At 50.4% G+C, this 17,362-nt stretch overlaps 1 protein-coding gene across 8 annotated transcripts in view; it reads left to right on the top strand.

Moving 5' to 3' along the window:
* arhgap33 (Rho GTPase activating protein 33) overlaps positions 1-17,362 on the top strand; it is a 60,594-nt gene extending 43,232 nt beyond the window's left edge. For all 8 annotated transcript variants that reach the window (XM_088905372.1, XM_088905369.1, XM_088905374.1 and 5 more), the window contains 9 exons: positions 529-636; positions 1,448-1,593; positions 6,063-6,264; positions 6,856-6,992; positions 7,787-7,861; positions 9,428-10,026; positions 10,680-10,860; positions 11,407-11,759; positions 12,084-17,362. In XM_088905372.1, coding sequence (XP_088761498.1) covers positions 529-636; positions 1,448-1,593; positions 6,063-6,264; positions 6,856-6,992; positions 7,787-7,861; positions 9,428-10,026; positions 10,680-10,860; positions 11,407-11,759; positions 12,084-14,294 — 4,012 coding nt within the window. In that variant the 3' untranslated portion in view covers positions 14,295-17,362. The remainder of the gene's footprint in view (positions 1-528; positions 637-1,447; positions 1,594-6,062; positions 6,265-6,855; positions 6,993-7,786; positions 7,862-9,427; positions 10,027-10,679; positions 10,861-11,406; positions 11,760-12,083) is intronic.

The raw sequence follows: 17,362 nt of genomic DNA, 5'->3' as shown, positions 1-17,362 counted from the left end.
CTTATCCGCCCCTGAGCTTCACAGGGCTGCTGATCAGCTCAGCAAGCAGAGATACAAGCGGATCTTAGTGGCCCGAGTGTCTTGAGTTTGCCCCTTGCTTGCCGCAGTTTTGGGATTCCCAAAGTGGTGCCACCCAGGGTTCAAACGGGGCAGTGCTGGGAATGAGTCAAGCAAGAGGGTCTTGGCTCCCGGCACAGCTGGCATTCACACTCGAGTGATCAGTTGGCACTCTTGCTCCCGTTCAGTGCAGCAAAGCCTGCCGGCCTGCAGCTGATAATAAACCAGGTCTTAAACAGTTGCCCATTGCAAACTGGATGATAGTAGAATTAAAAAAAAAAAACTCTGAACTTCAGAATGTGGAAAGTGCACACACGACATATACTTAGGAGTTCTGGGGCGAGATGGCCATTAGGCCTTGCCTGACACATGGTTAGATCAAGGTGGGCGGGTGCTCTGGGAATCCGCCAACATCCCTTAAACCAAAAGCCTTTTGATTTTTTTTTTCTGTCCTAAACTGGACCCGACCAGGACCCTGGAGTACCTGATGAGACACCTGTCCAGACTGGCGACCTGCAGCAGAGAGACCAACATGAACATCAAGAACCTGGCGATCGTCTGGGCTCCCAACCTGCTCAGGTGAAGGCGACTGGGCTCCTCCTTGCCGTCTGTCCACAGGCCTTCTTGTAGTGGTATCCTGATCCAGTCTCTCCTGCGCTGCTGAGGAACCAGTCATATTATTCATTCCTTACGCTGTTCTGGACACTCCACTCGAAGAGCTGTACAGGTCGTGGGGATCCCCTCCACCCCCACCTGAATGATGTAATGGCAGCCAGCATCACACAGCAGCTCTCAGTGGGGAGGAGAGCAGAGTGATGAAGCCAGTTCAGAGATGGGGATTATGAGGAGGCCATTGAAAACCACTAAGAACAGGCCAGTGGTTTTTAAGTCTTGTGAGATTCTCTGGCCAGTTCAATCACAGTGGAAAAGGGCACTGCAAACCGCTCGCGTGCCTTCTACATAAACGATTATCACGAACATCAGCATTCTCCTCCTGCCAGAGTTCTGCATGCAGAAAGAAAGAAATTTGAATTTACCCCCAAAGGGGTGGTGCACTGGCTCTGTGGCTCAGGATCTGCGCCTGTGGCTGGAAGGTTGCCGGTTCAAATCCCGCGGCCGGCAGAGGAATCCTACTCCGTTGGGCCCCTGAGCAAGGCCCTTAACCCCAACTGCTCAAGGGGCGCCGTATAAATGGCTGACCCTGCGCTCTGACCCCCAGCTTCTCTCCCTGTCTGTGTGTCTCCTGGAGAGCAAGCTGGGGTATACGAAAAAGATGAATTCCTAGTGCAAGAAATTGTATATGGCCAATAAAGTGATCTTATGTCTTATCTTAAGTCCCTTTTGATCTCAGCTTAAGACCCCTCCTTCTCCCCCCATTGTGTCTCGGCAGGTCCAAGGAGATCGAGGCCGTGGGGCTGGGCAGCGCCGAGGCCTTCAAGGAGGTCCGAGTGCAGTCGGTGGTGGTGGAGTTTCTGCTCAGCCACGTGGAGCTGCTGTTCAGCGACTCTTTCACATCCGTGGGCAAGTTCAACACAGGTAGGAGCCAAAACCACCTGAACCTGAACCAGATTGATACTGCATTGATCCCGTGAGGGAAATTGCAGTGCAACAGCAGCTTAACACAGCAACAGTGTAACGAAATTGATACAATAATACAACAATGCAATACATACAATACAATCAGTACAGTCAGTGAAAAGTGCACTAAGAAGAGTTGCTCACAGTCCAGAATATACAAAGAACAAACCAGAACAGTACACAAAACGTTGTATTGCACATTATAAATATTTTGCTAAATATATTTGTGTAATATATAGAGGAGGGCAGACAGCCCGTCTGGCTCCTCTACTAGTTAGTGTTTCATCAAGGATCTCATTCAGCCGTTTCTTGAAAGAAGCATGGCTGAAAATCTTGTTGCATACTCCTACATCCCTTTGTGTAAAGTTTTGGCGGATCCAGCCATTTCTTGAAAGAAGCCAAGGTACTGGCTACAGCTGCATGGTGGAGCAGTTTGTTCTGTACTCCCACAACCCTTTGGGTAAAGTAGTCCCTCCTGTCCCGATGGGGGATCCCACCCAACTGTTCGTAGGAATGAGCCATTGTACTGGTGTTGGCGAAATGGCTGGGTAGATTGTAACATGCTCCTGCCACCCTTTGTGTAAAGAAGTGTTAGGACACAGCCACTGTTTTGAACGAGGGTCCTATCTCCCTGTAATTTCTCCTTCAGACCCTATACGTGGCTTGTCAGCGCTGGCCATCAGTTCGCTGATGTGCATGGCCACTGTCAATTTGGTTGTGTGGGTCACGGTGATACTTTTCATGGCGAAAGCTTTGTAATTGGGAGGCACTGAGGCCAATCGGTCGCTTGGAAGAGGTGCTTGTGGGGAGGTTCAGGAGGCTCTCTAGACAGGTTTGCACCCTTCGGGGTGTGTAGTGTATTGCAGAGTTGAGACCCGTCGGCAGCAGCCCGAGGGTCGGTCTGCGTCCGCTCGTCTTCGGGTTGTATTCCGGTCCTGCCCCCCCCACCGTGGCGGTGCACTCAGCACGCTGTCTGTTTCTCTAGCAGTGGACCGGGCCTTTCAAAAGATCCCGGGCCAGTCCCAGAAACGCAGGCTGCTGAGCCTGAGCGAGGCCCGAGATCAGACCCGGCTGCCCAGGGACACGGGGGGCTTCTCCAGATCGCGGTTCACATCCCAGACCAGCATTACAGAGGCAGAGGACTGACACCAGGGGGAGGGGGAGTGTCTGTGTGTGTGTGATTGCTCGCATTTGTGAGCAGAGGTCGGCCGATGTGATTATTTTTTAATTTAATTGTTTAATTGAATCCTTGATGCAGTTTTCAGCACTCTTCCTTTACAGCTGTACAGACATGGAGTGCTCTTTTTTTTTCTTTCATGCAGTAGAATGTACCCAGCTGGATCTGGACAATTGCAGTTGTGAAGGTTTTTTAGTTTTCTTTAACACTTCAGTTAGTTCAGATCTGGGAGAGGAGGAGGAGGAGGCATGGACAGTCAATTGAATTATTAGGAGAGAAGCTAACAGCGCTCATGGAATGAAAGCCGGGAACCTCTCTGAGAGTCTCGGCCAATCAGGAGACAGAAATGATGCCCTCGCACTGATTGGTCAGGGCCGTAGTGCCAGGCTCCGCCCCTCAAGACCAGTCCCTCTGGGTCTCTGGCAGCTGCAGTGTTAAAGAGATGTAGAAAACCTACTGGACCATCTCATTGGCCGTTGTTGCTGCAGACTCTAGGAGCACTGAGAAGATGGTCCTGATTTGCCATCTCAAAACCAGGCTCTTTCAGGCTAAGCCTCAAGATTTAAGAATTATTTTGCTTAAAGCCAAATGTATTCTTGCCAGTGCCTGGCATTTGTAACACCAGATCGTTGTAACAGTAGTATAAGTAAAAATGCTGCCTGCAGATCCTTATTAATTCTTGTGAATTGATGAGTAAGATTTAATAACTTTGAGGAATTAGCCTTGGAGAGCTTGATTTTAAGGAGGCTAAATGATTAGCAGCACATTTACGACTTTTGTTTGTTGACAAATTATGGTATGGTTGGCTTGGGAGTTACTATGTTCATAAGCAATTTGCTACAGCATATCTGATCATGGCTTTGTTGTCTGAAGGGTAAAGCAGACATTAGGGAATAATGTTCGACGAGCTAAACAAGCTACCATCTTGGTTCACTGATGCAGGAAACATGATGGAATCCTTACTTCTTGAAGATGGGAATAAGAGTGCCAGTGTTTTTCTTGTTTCGGAAGTGTTACAAGGTAGTCACAGAAGGAATTTAGCATTTTACTTTTTTTCCTTAAGAGAATCACAATGAAATTAAGAAAAAAGACTTTACAAAAAAACATGTATAGAGACAACTACATCAGAGTCTACCATTACAAAATGTTGCTTTAGCCTGGCAGTTTTGAAGAGGGCTAGGAATCCCAGCTTGTGATGAGCTGGTTCCAGGTTCAAGCCCCTACTCTGTTAGCAGTTTGTTTGTAAGTGACCTTGCAGTAGGAGCTGTGATTGACTCCCCTGGATCTCTCTTTCCCAGTTCTGGGTAAAAGTCTTTGCTGGATGCCTATTATATTGCAGTGTCTTTTTCAAGCATCATTGACTGTAAGTCCAGAATGCAACAGACCATTTTAATAGAGCTGACATGAAAGAATACAAGTGTGTACAGTCTCTGTAGGAAAATGAAATTTACCCAGCTAATAGAAAGTAGATTATTTTTTGTAATAAATATCCACATTTCAAATAAAGGTGGTTGATTGATTTTGCTGCTTGTGACGATTGAATTTTACTGTCATTTTGTGCAAGGCTGGAAAAATAAACTTTACTTTCCCCAACTATGCTGTAGAATTCAGGTCTAGATTATTGGAAATCATGTTTTTGTTACTCTTCATTTTCTTTACTTAGCTGTGTTATGGTTGCATATTTGTATGCAGCTTGACTGCCGGTGATGTTGCTGTTGGAAATGCATGCGCTTTGTGTAGCTAGCTGTGTTAGAGATGGCCTCACTTCATGTTACTTCAGCGAATGCTGTCTTAACGTATTGCTCCATTTTCAGAGTTAGCTTGTTATCTACGAAAATGGCCGTGACACAGACGTCGTGGTTTGTGGTTTTTTGAGGCAGTTTACAGAATATATTTCTGCAGAATGTAGTCTTTTCTTCCCTTGATGTCTGTGATATGGTTAGTGAGTGCACCTGAACGACACCTTCTCCAAGACATCTTGCAGGTAATACCTCTGGCCTCCGTGTGGCTCATTTCCTTGCTTGTCCAGCCCATATAATAATGCACTGTGGAACCTTCCCCCCCCCAAAATCCCACTGAATTGTACAGTGCCCTGCTGCATAAGAATGGCCACCCTTGCCTTTTAGACTGGAAGTCCGCCACCCAACACGAGGCACAAAACCGAGCACACTCAAACACAGCAGTATCTGATGGCTCGGTCTTCTGCAAACCGCAGGGACTGAAGCATATGCTCATGCAGACGGTTGACCTTTCATGCTTTAGCCTACAGAGCTATGGGCCAAACAGGAAGATGTTCATTTTTAATGCAGCAGGGCTCCAGTTCGTTGTGTATTTGCAGGACGCTTTCTGGTGCAATCCCACAATGCATTCTCATATGGGCTGGGGCTTAAGCAGCAGCCGCTGGCAGATGATGCACCATCTTGCCTGTCCTATTCTTTGGCTTTTGCTGCTGCCCGCTTAGCAGTCTCAGGAGCGCCAGACCAGATCAAGAGCCTAACATGTTTTAACACGTTCGTGATGGCCTCTGTCTCCCAGTGATTCTGCGAATTGCAGCTGTTGATCGTGGTCAGAGTTGACCCTGGCTTACCAGAGCAATACCCAACACAACGTGAAGTTAAAGCTCAGCTGTTGGCACCCCAAGGTTAGCTGTGTGGCGCAACAGAAAACTGATGATTTTGATGCAGCTCTCCTGGCGGAGGATTCAGACAGGCAAGGGCAGAGACGAGACACCTGGCAGCGCCGATTTCTGTTTTCGTCTGCTCGCTTCTCATTCTAGAACTGCCTACATCCACGGTTTCAAATAATCCTCTTCGAAGCTCTCCGATGGCGTCGGAATCTGCTGCGTTTCCTGCCGCTCTAGGGCAGTCTCTTGGCGCCAGCAAAGACGTTGTCAAAAGTGGGCCTATCCTAGCAAACGCTTCTCGAGGAGTTGCCTTACCGTGTGTGAGATGCTTCCGTTTCCTGGGGGCGTGTTCCCTCTCTGCCACTGGCTGGGCATCCTAGCGCTTGGCAAGCCTGGCACATTAACTTGTCTTTTGCGCTGCGCCTACTAGCGTCTCGGTTTGCCTTCTGACTCGCAGTGCCAGGCCGGCCACCTCCGGCCTGTGTCTCTCCGGCGTTAACCCTCCAGCTTTCCTGCAGGATGTAACAGAACTGCGCTGTTGCCTCTGTAACGTGTTTTAATGGTGGTTGTTGTTGTTGTTGTTTCTCTTGTGTCTTTGTTTTGTTCGGGTGGGTTTCCGGTTCTCAGGGCGGTGCTCCCTCAGCCGGCCCAAGTCCTTTGTCATCTCGTCTCTGTCCACGAGGCTCCTGTCCCTGGAGGAGGCCCAGGCGAGGACCCAGGCCTCGGCCCACCTGCAGTGCTTGCAGCAGGCCAGGCTCCTGGCTCTCCAGGGCCCGAGAGAGGACTTCCAGGGCCGGTTCCACACCGTCCTCGATTTGCCTGCTGACAGGTAGAGTCTCCGCAGTGATGGTTTTGTCTGGTTTTGTTTGTCGGCAGCAGGGGGCGACACCTTGTTGCCATATCCCAGTGGTTCCCACTCCTGGGAAAATTGCCCCTGGTGTGAGTGTGTCACTTTATGTCCAAATTTCCCTCCTGGCCTTTACCAATCATGGCGTCCTAATAATCCCCATCTCTGAACTGGCTTTATCACTCTGCTCCAGTTAATCTGCTAACATGTTTTAGGACTGTGGGAGGAAACTAGAGAAAACCCACACAAACCCAGGGAGAACATGCAAACTCCACATGGACAGCCCCCCAGGTCTGGAATTGAACTCTAGGCCCCAGCGTTGCGAGGTGGCAATGCTAACCACTGTGTCACCACGTCACCCCTAGGGAGGATCAGTCTATCTTTTTGTTTTGCTCCTTTACTGAAGTATGGAAGCAGTGTCCACTCCCTTTCAGTTCCCAAATCACATCGAGTTGCATCACTGTGTCCTTTGTGACAAACCTTCTGATCACAGTAGAAAGGGTGGCGCGAGTCGTGGGGGAAACACCGAGCCGCGCAGAAGGAATTTCAGTCTGGTCTTCCCCCCCCCTGCAGGCGGAAAACTGGGATGAAGGTGCGGAAGTCGGCGGGGGGGAGCTGGAAGACTTTCTTTGCCATCGGGAAGCAGGCATCCGGCCGCCGGAAGCACACCAGGATCAGCTCCCTGTTCCAGCCAGCGACGTCGCAGGCCGGTAAGGTCATGAACCACCTGTGGCGTACAACTCCTCCACACCAGGCAGAGACAGGAACACAGACAGGGAGAGAAGCTGGGGGTCAGAGCGCAGGGTCAGCCATTTATACGGCGCCCCTGGAGCAGTCGGGGTTAAGGGCCTTGCTCAGGGAGTAGGATTCCTCTGCCGGCCGCGGGATTTGAACCGGCAACCTTCCAGTGAACTGTAGTGAACTGCTGGAAAACTTGTCTTCTCTGCCTTTCTTAGCTTGATGATATGCCCCCTCTAGTGGTGAAATAGGCAGCAAACAAAATTACTTGTCCTTTCCACAGAAATTCTTCATATGGCCACCTTTGGCACCAGACCAATTTGTCTAGTGCCACCTACAAACACAGTTTTGTGTTTTAAAGTGTGTAAGTGGAAGAATTTGGGAGAAAAAAGTGCCAAATAAAATCAAAAGTTGTAATATTAACTTCTGAATGCAGACTCTCAACTTGATTTCACCTGCCAAAGGAACAAGTAAAGGTTTATTCCAGGTGTGAATACTGGAATATATCAGCATGGAATAAACCTTTACTTGTTCCTTTGCAGTCTACAAATGCCGACGCAGCTCCCTACTTGACTTGACCTGTACCACCTGGAATTCTGTTCCTGTATTGACTCGTATTCCTTCCAAACTATTTACCAGTGTAATAGGAAAAGTCATTAACCAAGGGAAGCCCAGGCTTGCAGTGAAAAGGGCACCTGTTTTTGTCACTGCTCGAGGACGTCGAGAGCAGCTGTCACCCTGTTGCTGTTTATTTCATTCTTCTCAGGCACACGAATGGACACAGTGACCCTGCGTTCAGCCAAGAGTGAGGAATCCCTCTGCTCTCAGCACAGCGGGGCAGGTGAGACTATCGCAAACCGTCTTCTCTGATAACAGCTGCAAGTACCAGCCGCGCAGCAGAGCAGACCAGTGGTGTGTCCTCCGCACTCTGGCCAGCCCTGAAGATTTACATTGATCTTGGTGTCCGCAGGGCCTTAATTAAGCCACTGAAGTCAGAAATCGATTCAGTTACCTCTTTAAGAGCTCGGGTGCTGGAAGAACTGAAATATGCTGAAAATCTGGAGGGCAGGCAAAAGTGATCACTATTGTAGGCTACGTCTCTGCGGACCACAGCGTCTAGCCCCAGGGAAAATGAGCTGTCTTTATGCCGAGACAAAACAAACGCAGCACAGAGGTGAACTGTTAAAACACTGTGGTATCTCCGCCCTCATTAAAATAAAGACACGTGATTTTCCTCTAGTACAGGAGTGCATGGCTCCAATTGTAGGGCCCTGAGAGCTGTACATGCAATACCAGTTATCTTCATGAGTGTCTGCATCAGGCCCTGCACTGGGTACAAGGAGCTCCTGACTGCTGCGCTTTTCGTGTTCGGGTTTTGGTGCACTTGTGCATGTTAAGACTGCTCATTCGATTGTGGAAGGATACACAATCTGCCCTTTTGTGTGAAAGGTAGAAAAACGTTACCTGGCCCCGACAGTACTAACCTGTGGCTCAGCCTGTCATTTAATATGCCTGACCTGCTCCATTCTTCAGAGGCCTGTTAGCACCACGGAGAAAAAAATATTGCGCTTAAACAAGAGAACATTGCCTTTAACTGCAATGATTACTTCATAAACAGTATTGCCTCATGTCTCAATATATTGCAATCTATATGCAATTATATTGTACCATGCAAAGAATATTATCACACTACTGTTTGTGCAAATTAATTAGTACAATGAAGCACGTGTAGTCCTATGTATAACACTGTTATTAAGCATTCCTGTGCTAAGCAGATGTCATTTTCACCATTTTTGTGAAAAGATGACTTTTTTTTTTTTACAAACCTATTTTGCTTTTGATGTAAAGCTGCAGAAACAAGTAGATAGGTTGCCAGATCTTCAAACATCGAACAGAACACATTTACGATGAGTTACACCGTAAGTCCTTGCTGGTACCTACTGTTGGTTTTCAGTCGAATACATTTGAATTTGGATTTACACAGCAAGCGGCAGGAAACGTGTTAAGTGAAGGGACAAGAAGCTGACTGTATTTCTGTCGGTTTGCACAGACATGAATTTAATAAAATACTGTGTGGGAATGCCACCCTCAAAATCCCAAAACAGTTCCAGGATTCCTCACGAGTTGCTTCCGGAGTGAACAGAGTATTTATGAAGAGAGTCTCGTTGTACAGGTAGCTTGTAATAACGCAATATTATCTAGTTTATTCAATATTGAATATTTTATTCATGAGTTGCTTCCGTAGTGAACAGGGTGTTTATGAAGAGGGTCTCGTTGGTGGCGATGTGTTAATAACAGTATCTCGTGATGACTCAATACTGTTTGTTCTCCCTGGCGCCCCCTGTGGGCGGTGTCCGGTCTAGACTCCGTTCGTGACGTGTGCCGCTTGTGTCGCCCTGGGCTTCAGGCCTGTCCAGGCTCCAGCGTCTGCGCCGGCCCCGCTCCAGCAGCGACGCGCTCTCGGTCGCCATGGAGACCGAGCTCCTGCCCGAGCTCAAGCCCAGCCGCTCCTACGACAGCCTGCAGGCCGAGGAGGACCCCGAGGGCGTCTACATGCTGCCCGACTTCTCCCAGGAGCCCGCCCTGTGGCTGGCCGAGGACGAGATGGACTTCAGCCCCACCTTCCTCGAGGAGGGCGGCGGAGGGAGAGGAGGAGGAGGAGGCCCTGAGCTGGAGCCGCTGTCCCCGCCGCCGCCGCCGCCCCCTGCGTTCCGCTGCGGCCCCCACCACCTCCAGCAGCCGCTCACGGAGGACCCCGACTCCCTGCTCAACCAGTCGGAGGCGGCGGCCCGGAAGAGCCTGGTTCTGGCTGCCACGGCCGCGCCCCCGCTGCGATCCCTGTCCTGCTGCCAGCACCGGGCCCAGGCCCAGGGCGGGGAGCTGAGCAGCCCCCCTCCCGAGAGGAGGTCCTTCACTCGCAAGGTGGCACATGCCCTCTCCCCCAGAGGCTCCAGATCACCCCCTCTGGACATTTCCGACCCCATCGCCATCAGCGTCCCGGCCAAGGTGAGCTCTCATCCCGGCCAGCGTCCGTAAGCCTGCATGTAGAAACTTACCATCTGCACGGTACCTGCATGACTGCGGGTAACCCTACACAGCTGGTTGAGTCTCTGGCTTTCTAAAGTGCTGCCTCAGAAATATGTTTTCATTTATGACACGTTAAAACCGAGGTCCTGACTCTCTGTGGTCATTAAAAATCCTAGGGTGTTTCTCGAGAAGAGTAGGGGTGTAACCCCGGTGTCCTGGCCAGTATTCCCCCTGGCCTTTACCAGTCATGGCCTCATAATAATCCCCCTCTCTGAACTGGCTTCATCACTCTGCTCTCCTCCTCACTGAGAGCTGGTGTGTGGGGAGAGTACTGGCGCATCATCCAGGTGGGGCTGCACACTGGTGGGGGTGGAGGGGATCCCCATTACCTGTAAAGCTCTTTGAGTGGAGTGTCCAGAAAAAGTGCAATATAAGTGTAAAGAATTATTATTATTAATTGATTAGAAGCTGATTGGCATTGATTACCACTAGGGAATGTCTAGTGTTCATAATGTAATATACAAATATGAATGGGTAGAACTGTGAAGTCGCTTCATGTCATGAAAACACAAGTACCTCGTTCATAACGAAGGCACGTTGGGGGGAAATAAAAGTGTCTGGCTTTTCACAAGGTGCTGGAGATGATCGGCGGGCGAGCTGGCGAATTGCCGACCGGCCCTCAGGGCTCGGGCCCCGCCCAACCGCCCCAGATGATCTCCATGCTGCTGAGGTCGTGCGACATCCAGCTGACCGAGAGCTGCCAGGAGGAGATCCGCAGCAAGCTGACCCAGGGCGGCGAGCTCAAGGTCAAAGGTTAGTCGAGGGTCAAAGGTCAGAAGTTGAAATTGGGTCTCTAACCGACCATGCCTGTCTCCTAGATCATCCTCGGTCACAAGCGGGTGAGCCCGACAGATCCTTCTCAATGGGTAATACCAGATAATAATAGTATCAATATAACACGTTCTCATACATTGAAGCTGCTAAAATAACAGCTATTAACCAGGCCATTAACGAAGCAACCACCTTAAACGTCAAATCTCGCTTTTAAAGGAAAACCAACAAAGAAATTGTTTCCAATCTCAGCTTGACCAAAGGAAGAGTAGGAACATCTCGGATACAATGCAAAGAGTATTCCGGAGAGGTGGAGGAACACAGCTAAAAATTCTCTAACGATAAATGTTGGACTGGTGTGAAAACTGAGTAGTGCCAAGCGGCTGAGCTATGAAAGGAGTGCTTTGGGTCGTTTCTGTTCTGCTTTACCTGTTCATTCAGGCGAAGAGAGAGAAAACGAAGCAGAAAGGGACAGAAAGGCACACAGGCAAAAGATGACATCTATTTTTTTATCCTGTGCTTCTGCAGGTCTGCCGATACCCTCCTCACAGATACCCCCGCCCCCTCCCCCGAAGAACCCTGCCCGTCTGATGGCGCTGGCCCTGGCGGAGAGTGCCAACAAGGCTCTCCAGCAGGCCTCCGGCCAGCCCGCCGCCACTACCGCCACCGCCGGGTCCCAGCGCCACCCCCGGCCTCAGGGCAAGGCCGGGGAGAGTTTGGAGGCGCGTTTCATGAGGTCCCTCTCCGTGGACTCCAGCGAGGTCCTCTCCTCGGTCTCCAACCCCCTGTACTCCACAGTGCGCCCTCTGTCGGTGTGGAGGGCCGAGGTGGAGACCGAGGACAAAGCAGAAGGGGAGCAGAAAGACCGGAGTCAGCCACAGGTAAGAGGATGCTGCTGTTCCTGTAGCCTGTTGACGGGGATTCCTGGGTAATATTCCTGGGTGTCTTCCACTCGTGGAATGAGTAAGTGCGCTTTTTCTGAAAAGATGCACTTCCACGTCTTGGATGACTTGCGTGACACTTCAAAGCTGCAGCTACTGGGGCAAAATCACGCTGTTATTCCTTTGTTGCTGGCATGTGTTGATGAATTTGAGAGTCCTACACCGTCTACAGGGGTTCATCGTTATCAGCGCTGACCACCCTTGCCCTGTTCAGTTCCAGATTCGAAAATGAACATCCCTTCTTTGTCGCTCTCCCTCCCACAGGACACCGGCACCCTCTCCTCTCAGACCTCGCTGTCCGAGTCCGGAGCTTCTATCTCGGAGGTGTCTGCAAGCAGCTCTTCTGGGGAAACGGACTCTGGGCCGACCTACAAGAATCAGATATCCAAGACCCCTTCGATCATGTCCAGCGCTGCCTGTCAGCCCACGGACCAGCCCCCGGACCGTTCCAGTCTGAGCCCCGCCGAGGACCAGGGCGGCTCGGAGAGCCAGTCCCAAGTGCGGAAGCCCCCCGCCTACTCCAGGCAGTTCTCCGCCCCTCATCTGCAGCAGAAGGTCCCCACGTCTGGCCCCAATCCTGCCTCCAACCCCCGTCTGCACCATTCGAAATCCGAGTGCTCTCCCATGGCTCAGCTCCGCGCCTTCCAGCCCACCCGACCTAAGGTCCCACCCAAACCTCCTGAGCTGGGGTCTCATCCTCCCCCGACCCGCAGTGAGAACTTCTCCCGGCGCTCCCTGGAACCCATGAGGGTGAGGCGGCTGCTGGCGTCGCAGTCCACTCCGCCTCTTTCCCGCGCGGGCTCGGAGAGGATCCATCGCGCGGAGCCGTCCAGGGAGCTGCCGCCGCCGCGGCACGGCCGGGCGGCCAGCAGCCCTTTTCAGAGCCGCGCGGAGGAGCACTTCGCTTTTCAGAGCCGCGGGGAGGAGCACTCCAAGGGCGAGAACCTCTATTATGAGATCGCGCCCGAGCCTCACCTGCTGCCCGCCCCGGCGCGGTACGGCTACCCGAGCATGGGACTGCGTTTCGATGGTCCACCCTACCGTCCCACCCGACTGGACCTTGATCCCGCGGACAGGGCCCTGAGGGTCCACGGCATGGCGGTCCGGCCTCACCACTGGACCGCAGACCCCCGAACGTGGGCGCTGCAAGCCGTGGGTCACTCTCTTGTGCCCTTCTCTCAAATCCCCCTGGACACCCCGCCCCAGCCCTCTCAGTCTTCCATCGTCCGGATGGTTCCCGTCTCCCGGACTGAAATCCACCCAGGCCAGGGAGTGGCTGCCTACCAGAGGAACCCCTACAGGTCCCAGCGATCCCCCTCGGGGGACCTCACTGCTTCTCAGCTGCACCCTTATTTTGAAAATGGCAAGGTCTGCTACCGCTACTTCGAGGCGAACCCAGACGGATTTCCGCAGGATTCCCAGCACCAGCCCCCTACCCACAAACCCTCTAGGCAGGAGCAGAAGGAGCCCATATACGTCAACTTCCCCTTCAACCCTGGCAAGACCTGGACTACCACCGACCTGGATGGAGAGACTCGGCAAGCCCCGGAATCTCCCCCCATGGAAGAGCCCAGAGAATCTGTCCCGAAGGAGGAAGCCGCTCCTGGCATCAAGGAAAGCCCGCAGCCCAAAAGGGCCGTCTCCCAGTATGACAATTTGACCGCCTCCTTGGATGAAGACTCGGGTGGCTCAGAAGCAGCGGTGCACTTCCGGAGTCACTCGGATCCCCAGGAAAAGACTTCCGAAGGCCCCGGAGATGATCAGCCGCCCTCAGGGAAAGAACCGTCGGCCGGACTGTGCGAGGAAGCGCCGAGAAGAGACACGGCTAATGAGAGCTCATGCATTGGAACTTCCTCGGATCGTCCCTTACCCCACGATCGGCAGACGTACAGCCCCGGACCTTCCCGGACCCCTTTCGAGGGGCAAGCGGCACCCAGAGGTGCCCCTTTCCTCCGGCAGGATGCCCTACGGAGGTCTACTTCGGGCGGGCACTACCGCCAAGCATTCGACGTCATGCCCTCCGGTGACCAGGTGCTGAAATTCTACCGGGCGGCGCAAGACTTCATGAGCCACTCACCCCACCCTCCCGCCTGCGACTCCCTCCCGCCTCCTCACCACTCTTACGAGGACCCTTACCCAGGCCGCCAGGTGGAAGCCCACCCCCATTACCCCAGTCAAGATCCCCCAATTCCGGCTCCTTTCTCCAGCCTGGCGCACGTGTCCATGTCCACGCTGGGCACAGCCAGAGGCCATAGTCCCTCTGGGTTCCGCACCATGGCCAGCCAGTACAACGCGTACCAGTTCCAGTCGGTGCCCATGCTCACCCAGTATGGCAACGTGCCCCGGAGGGATACAGTTCTTGACCCTTCCCTTCGCCCGGGTCTTCGGCACCAGAGTGGCATGGCCAGACAGGGTAGCCTACCCGGCCCGAACTGGACCGTTCACACGGAGGGACAGACGCGCAGCTACTGCTGAAAGCCATCCCACTCCTCCTTTTTAAGGGATTCGCGTTGACCTTCCTTGACCCTGGTTCTAGGGGGGATATTTTAAAATTTAGACTTTTTCCCCCATTCTCCCCCCCTCTAAATCATCTTATTATTTTTGGTCAACATTGCCTGAACGATGCTGAATACGCGAAGGGGCAACGAAAGGTTCTTCACCAAGGAGTGGCCTCCGTTTGAAACATTCCAGTCTTTTGCAGGTCCTGCTGTCCAAAACGTCTTGGCCCTTTAAGAAGTGTTTCTGGCGTTGAGCACAATGTTTTGTACGCGTGTTCGTTTGTTTCTGTTTTGTACCTTTGTACAGATATTGCTCGACCAAGCGAAATGGATTCTCGGTACAGTGAAGAGCAAAGTTCCTCGGTTTCCTTCCTGAAGACTTTCAAAGCTGCTGACGTGTAAAGGACTGACTTTTTTTTTTTCCAGAGAAAAATGCATAAACAACGAGTGATGGTTCTTCTCCTAACATTTTATTTATTTTTATTTTTTTTAAGAATAGAGTAATTTCTTGGAACCTGGCTATTGCAATGTATCTAACGACTTTCATATCTAAACAGTTACAAAGTGAGAAGCACAGTTCGTGACGGTGAAAACTGCCATTCGATGAAAGGGAGTCTATTTCTGTGTCACTTGTCATTTTAAATTTGTGGTGCACTCTTCTTTCAGCCTTGGGAATATCAATATGGGGAGTGTATCTGTTGTTGTTTACAGATTTCAAGTGTGTGCGTGTTTTTGTGTGTGCGTGTGGAGGAGAGTTTTGTATTTGGATACTTTAGGCTGTATCTCAAGTCGATGGTGGGCTGCACTGCTCTAGTGATCTGATATCTGTAATAAAGTTTAGCAATAATTCTCATCCCCAACATGTGACTCTTCTCCACAGCATTTAAACTCCAGCGGAATGAAGGCATCCAGACACTATAGTGAGCAGATCTGTTCAAACTTGTGGTACTACTCTTGCAAAACTATATGCAGGGAATTAGAGATAGGGTTCGACTTGAGATACAACCTTTGGGACTCCCATTTTAAAGGCTTACCATGTCTTCATAAGGCGGCAATTCTGGGAAATGTAGTTTTTATGAGCCTCAGAAGAGCCCACAAGTTGCTTACTTCAAGAAAAACCTTTTGACAGCCCAGTGTCTGTCCAAGCACACACTACACCAATCTGAAATGAATCGAATTTGTTTTTAGCATTATTTCAACAACCAAATATTGTATAATTGGCAGAAGCCATCTTCCTGCCTGCCCTCACCCCAACCCCCATAACGTAACATCAGCACCTTCAGTTTTCATAGTATATTGACTTTTAAACTCATCATTTCCATACAAAAATCAAAGTTTTCAACCAAAGGTCTCCAAACAATTTTTTGAGCCCTCATGGGGAGAAATTCAGGACTATTGAAACATGACTGGCTAATTTTTAGTGAATGACTTTTGTTGTTTATGACCATTGTAAATCATTCCGATCAATTCTGGGACCTTCAATGTTCGCCTTTGATGCTGTTGGAAATACTGAAAGTATGGAAATACAGAATTCTGTACTGCCGTAGTTCTTCCACATTTGTACGAAGCACACTCTAATACATTTTTAAAACTGATGATTAATATTTTAATGGCACTGAAGACCCCTGAATGGGGCAATTTTATCTTGGGTCCAGACCGTGTGTCTTTTAGAAATTTGAAATTGCTTGAACTGCCATTCAACGCTGTCTTCAGAGAAACCCTGAGCTGTGCAGGGGACATTTCAGTGGGTGCTGTGAGAGAGCCGGAAAATTCTCGGAGAATTTCCTCGCAAGCATAATTCACGAGGGGCTGGAGGAGAACAGAGGTTTAGAAGGATAAGGTAGTGTCGTGCTCTTTTGGAATCGAGTTGTGCAGAATGGAAGTGTTTTGGGGAAATGCAGCAGCCTGACCAGTTGTTTTATATTTTTTCCACTGGTTCTATGATGGTCGAAGAGGGGTGGAAGTCCTGTGTCAGTGACAGGGTGGTGAAACGGTGCTGTATGGTATTGAAGGAGCAGAGGAATCTCACCTCAGTGACTGAATGTAGTGGAGAAGGGCAGGGTGGAGGCATGATGGGACATCTCACTGAACTATTCTCTGTATCTTTCTTGCAACGACAGTTTTCTGATAAACGAGTCACTGGTTAACGAAAAGCACTCCTAAAGAGAAGGCCCTGAGTTTGACATGCCCTCAATGTCTGCCACCCGGATCTGAGTTACCGAAACTAAGCTCTCTCTGTTCTGTCTTTGGGAATAGATGCCTACTAATCCGGTGGAGTTCTGTTGTTTGTCATTCTGCAGGAAAAGCTGTTGATGTTACAGGACAGGAATGAGTCATTCCCGTGCTTGGAGGACTGAGTTCTGCAGGTATTTTCCACAGTCCAAAAACACACTTCGCTACCATGTAAAACTGGGTTCTTAGTTTGAAGACAGAGCACAGAGATGTTCAGTAACTTTTCACACGTAGGGAGGCTGGGCATAAATGTGGACCTTGCTGTTATGACCTAGTGCTAGGCCATTCCCCCCTACAGCTCTGATTCCTAAATTTGGGAAAGTGTCCCACACCTGTGACACCTGCTCAAATCTTGGAATGCAGTTGTCTTACTGATGTGTTCATGAACTTCCTTGTCCCCATAAGTCACATTACTGCCAATGAAGGACTTGCATTGGATTAATCGATACCCAGTGATGTGCAGCACAAGTATGCATTTGATGCAGATTAGAGGAACTTCCTCCCTTTCACCATGTTGAAAAATGAAGGAACGATCACTTTTGTGTCAAGTGTCGAACTCGGGCAGGGGGGGTCAGCCCAGCTAGTCTTTTGGGTTTCCTGTTGGCGCAAACTTTAATTTTTTGCAATGTTGTCCCCACCTTCTGAAAGTGTGTTTTCTGATATTTTTGTAACCAAGCAACAAGTGAGAAAAAAAACAACAGATCTGCATGAAGCCATTTTGTGAAGTATGTGACAACTGCAAAAAAAAAAAATCTGTTTGGAAGATCGAATTTAGAATATTAACACCAATAAATCGAATTTGTTCAACTGTGA

Source organism: Atractosteus spatula, chromosome 25 (assembly GCF_055471065.1).
Source record: "Atractosteus spatula isolate fAtrSpa1 chromosome 25, fAtrSpa1.hap1, whole genome shotgun sequence".
In the NCBI taxonomy this organism is placed as follows: domain Eukaryota; kingdom Metazoa; phylum Chordata; class Actinopteri; order Semionotiformes; family Lepisosteidae; genus Atractosteus; species Atractosteus spatula.
Note: the sequence above shows the minus strand (reverse complement) of the source record. Positions and strands in the feature narration are given on the sequence as shown.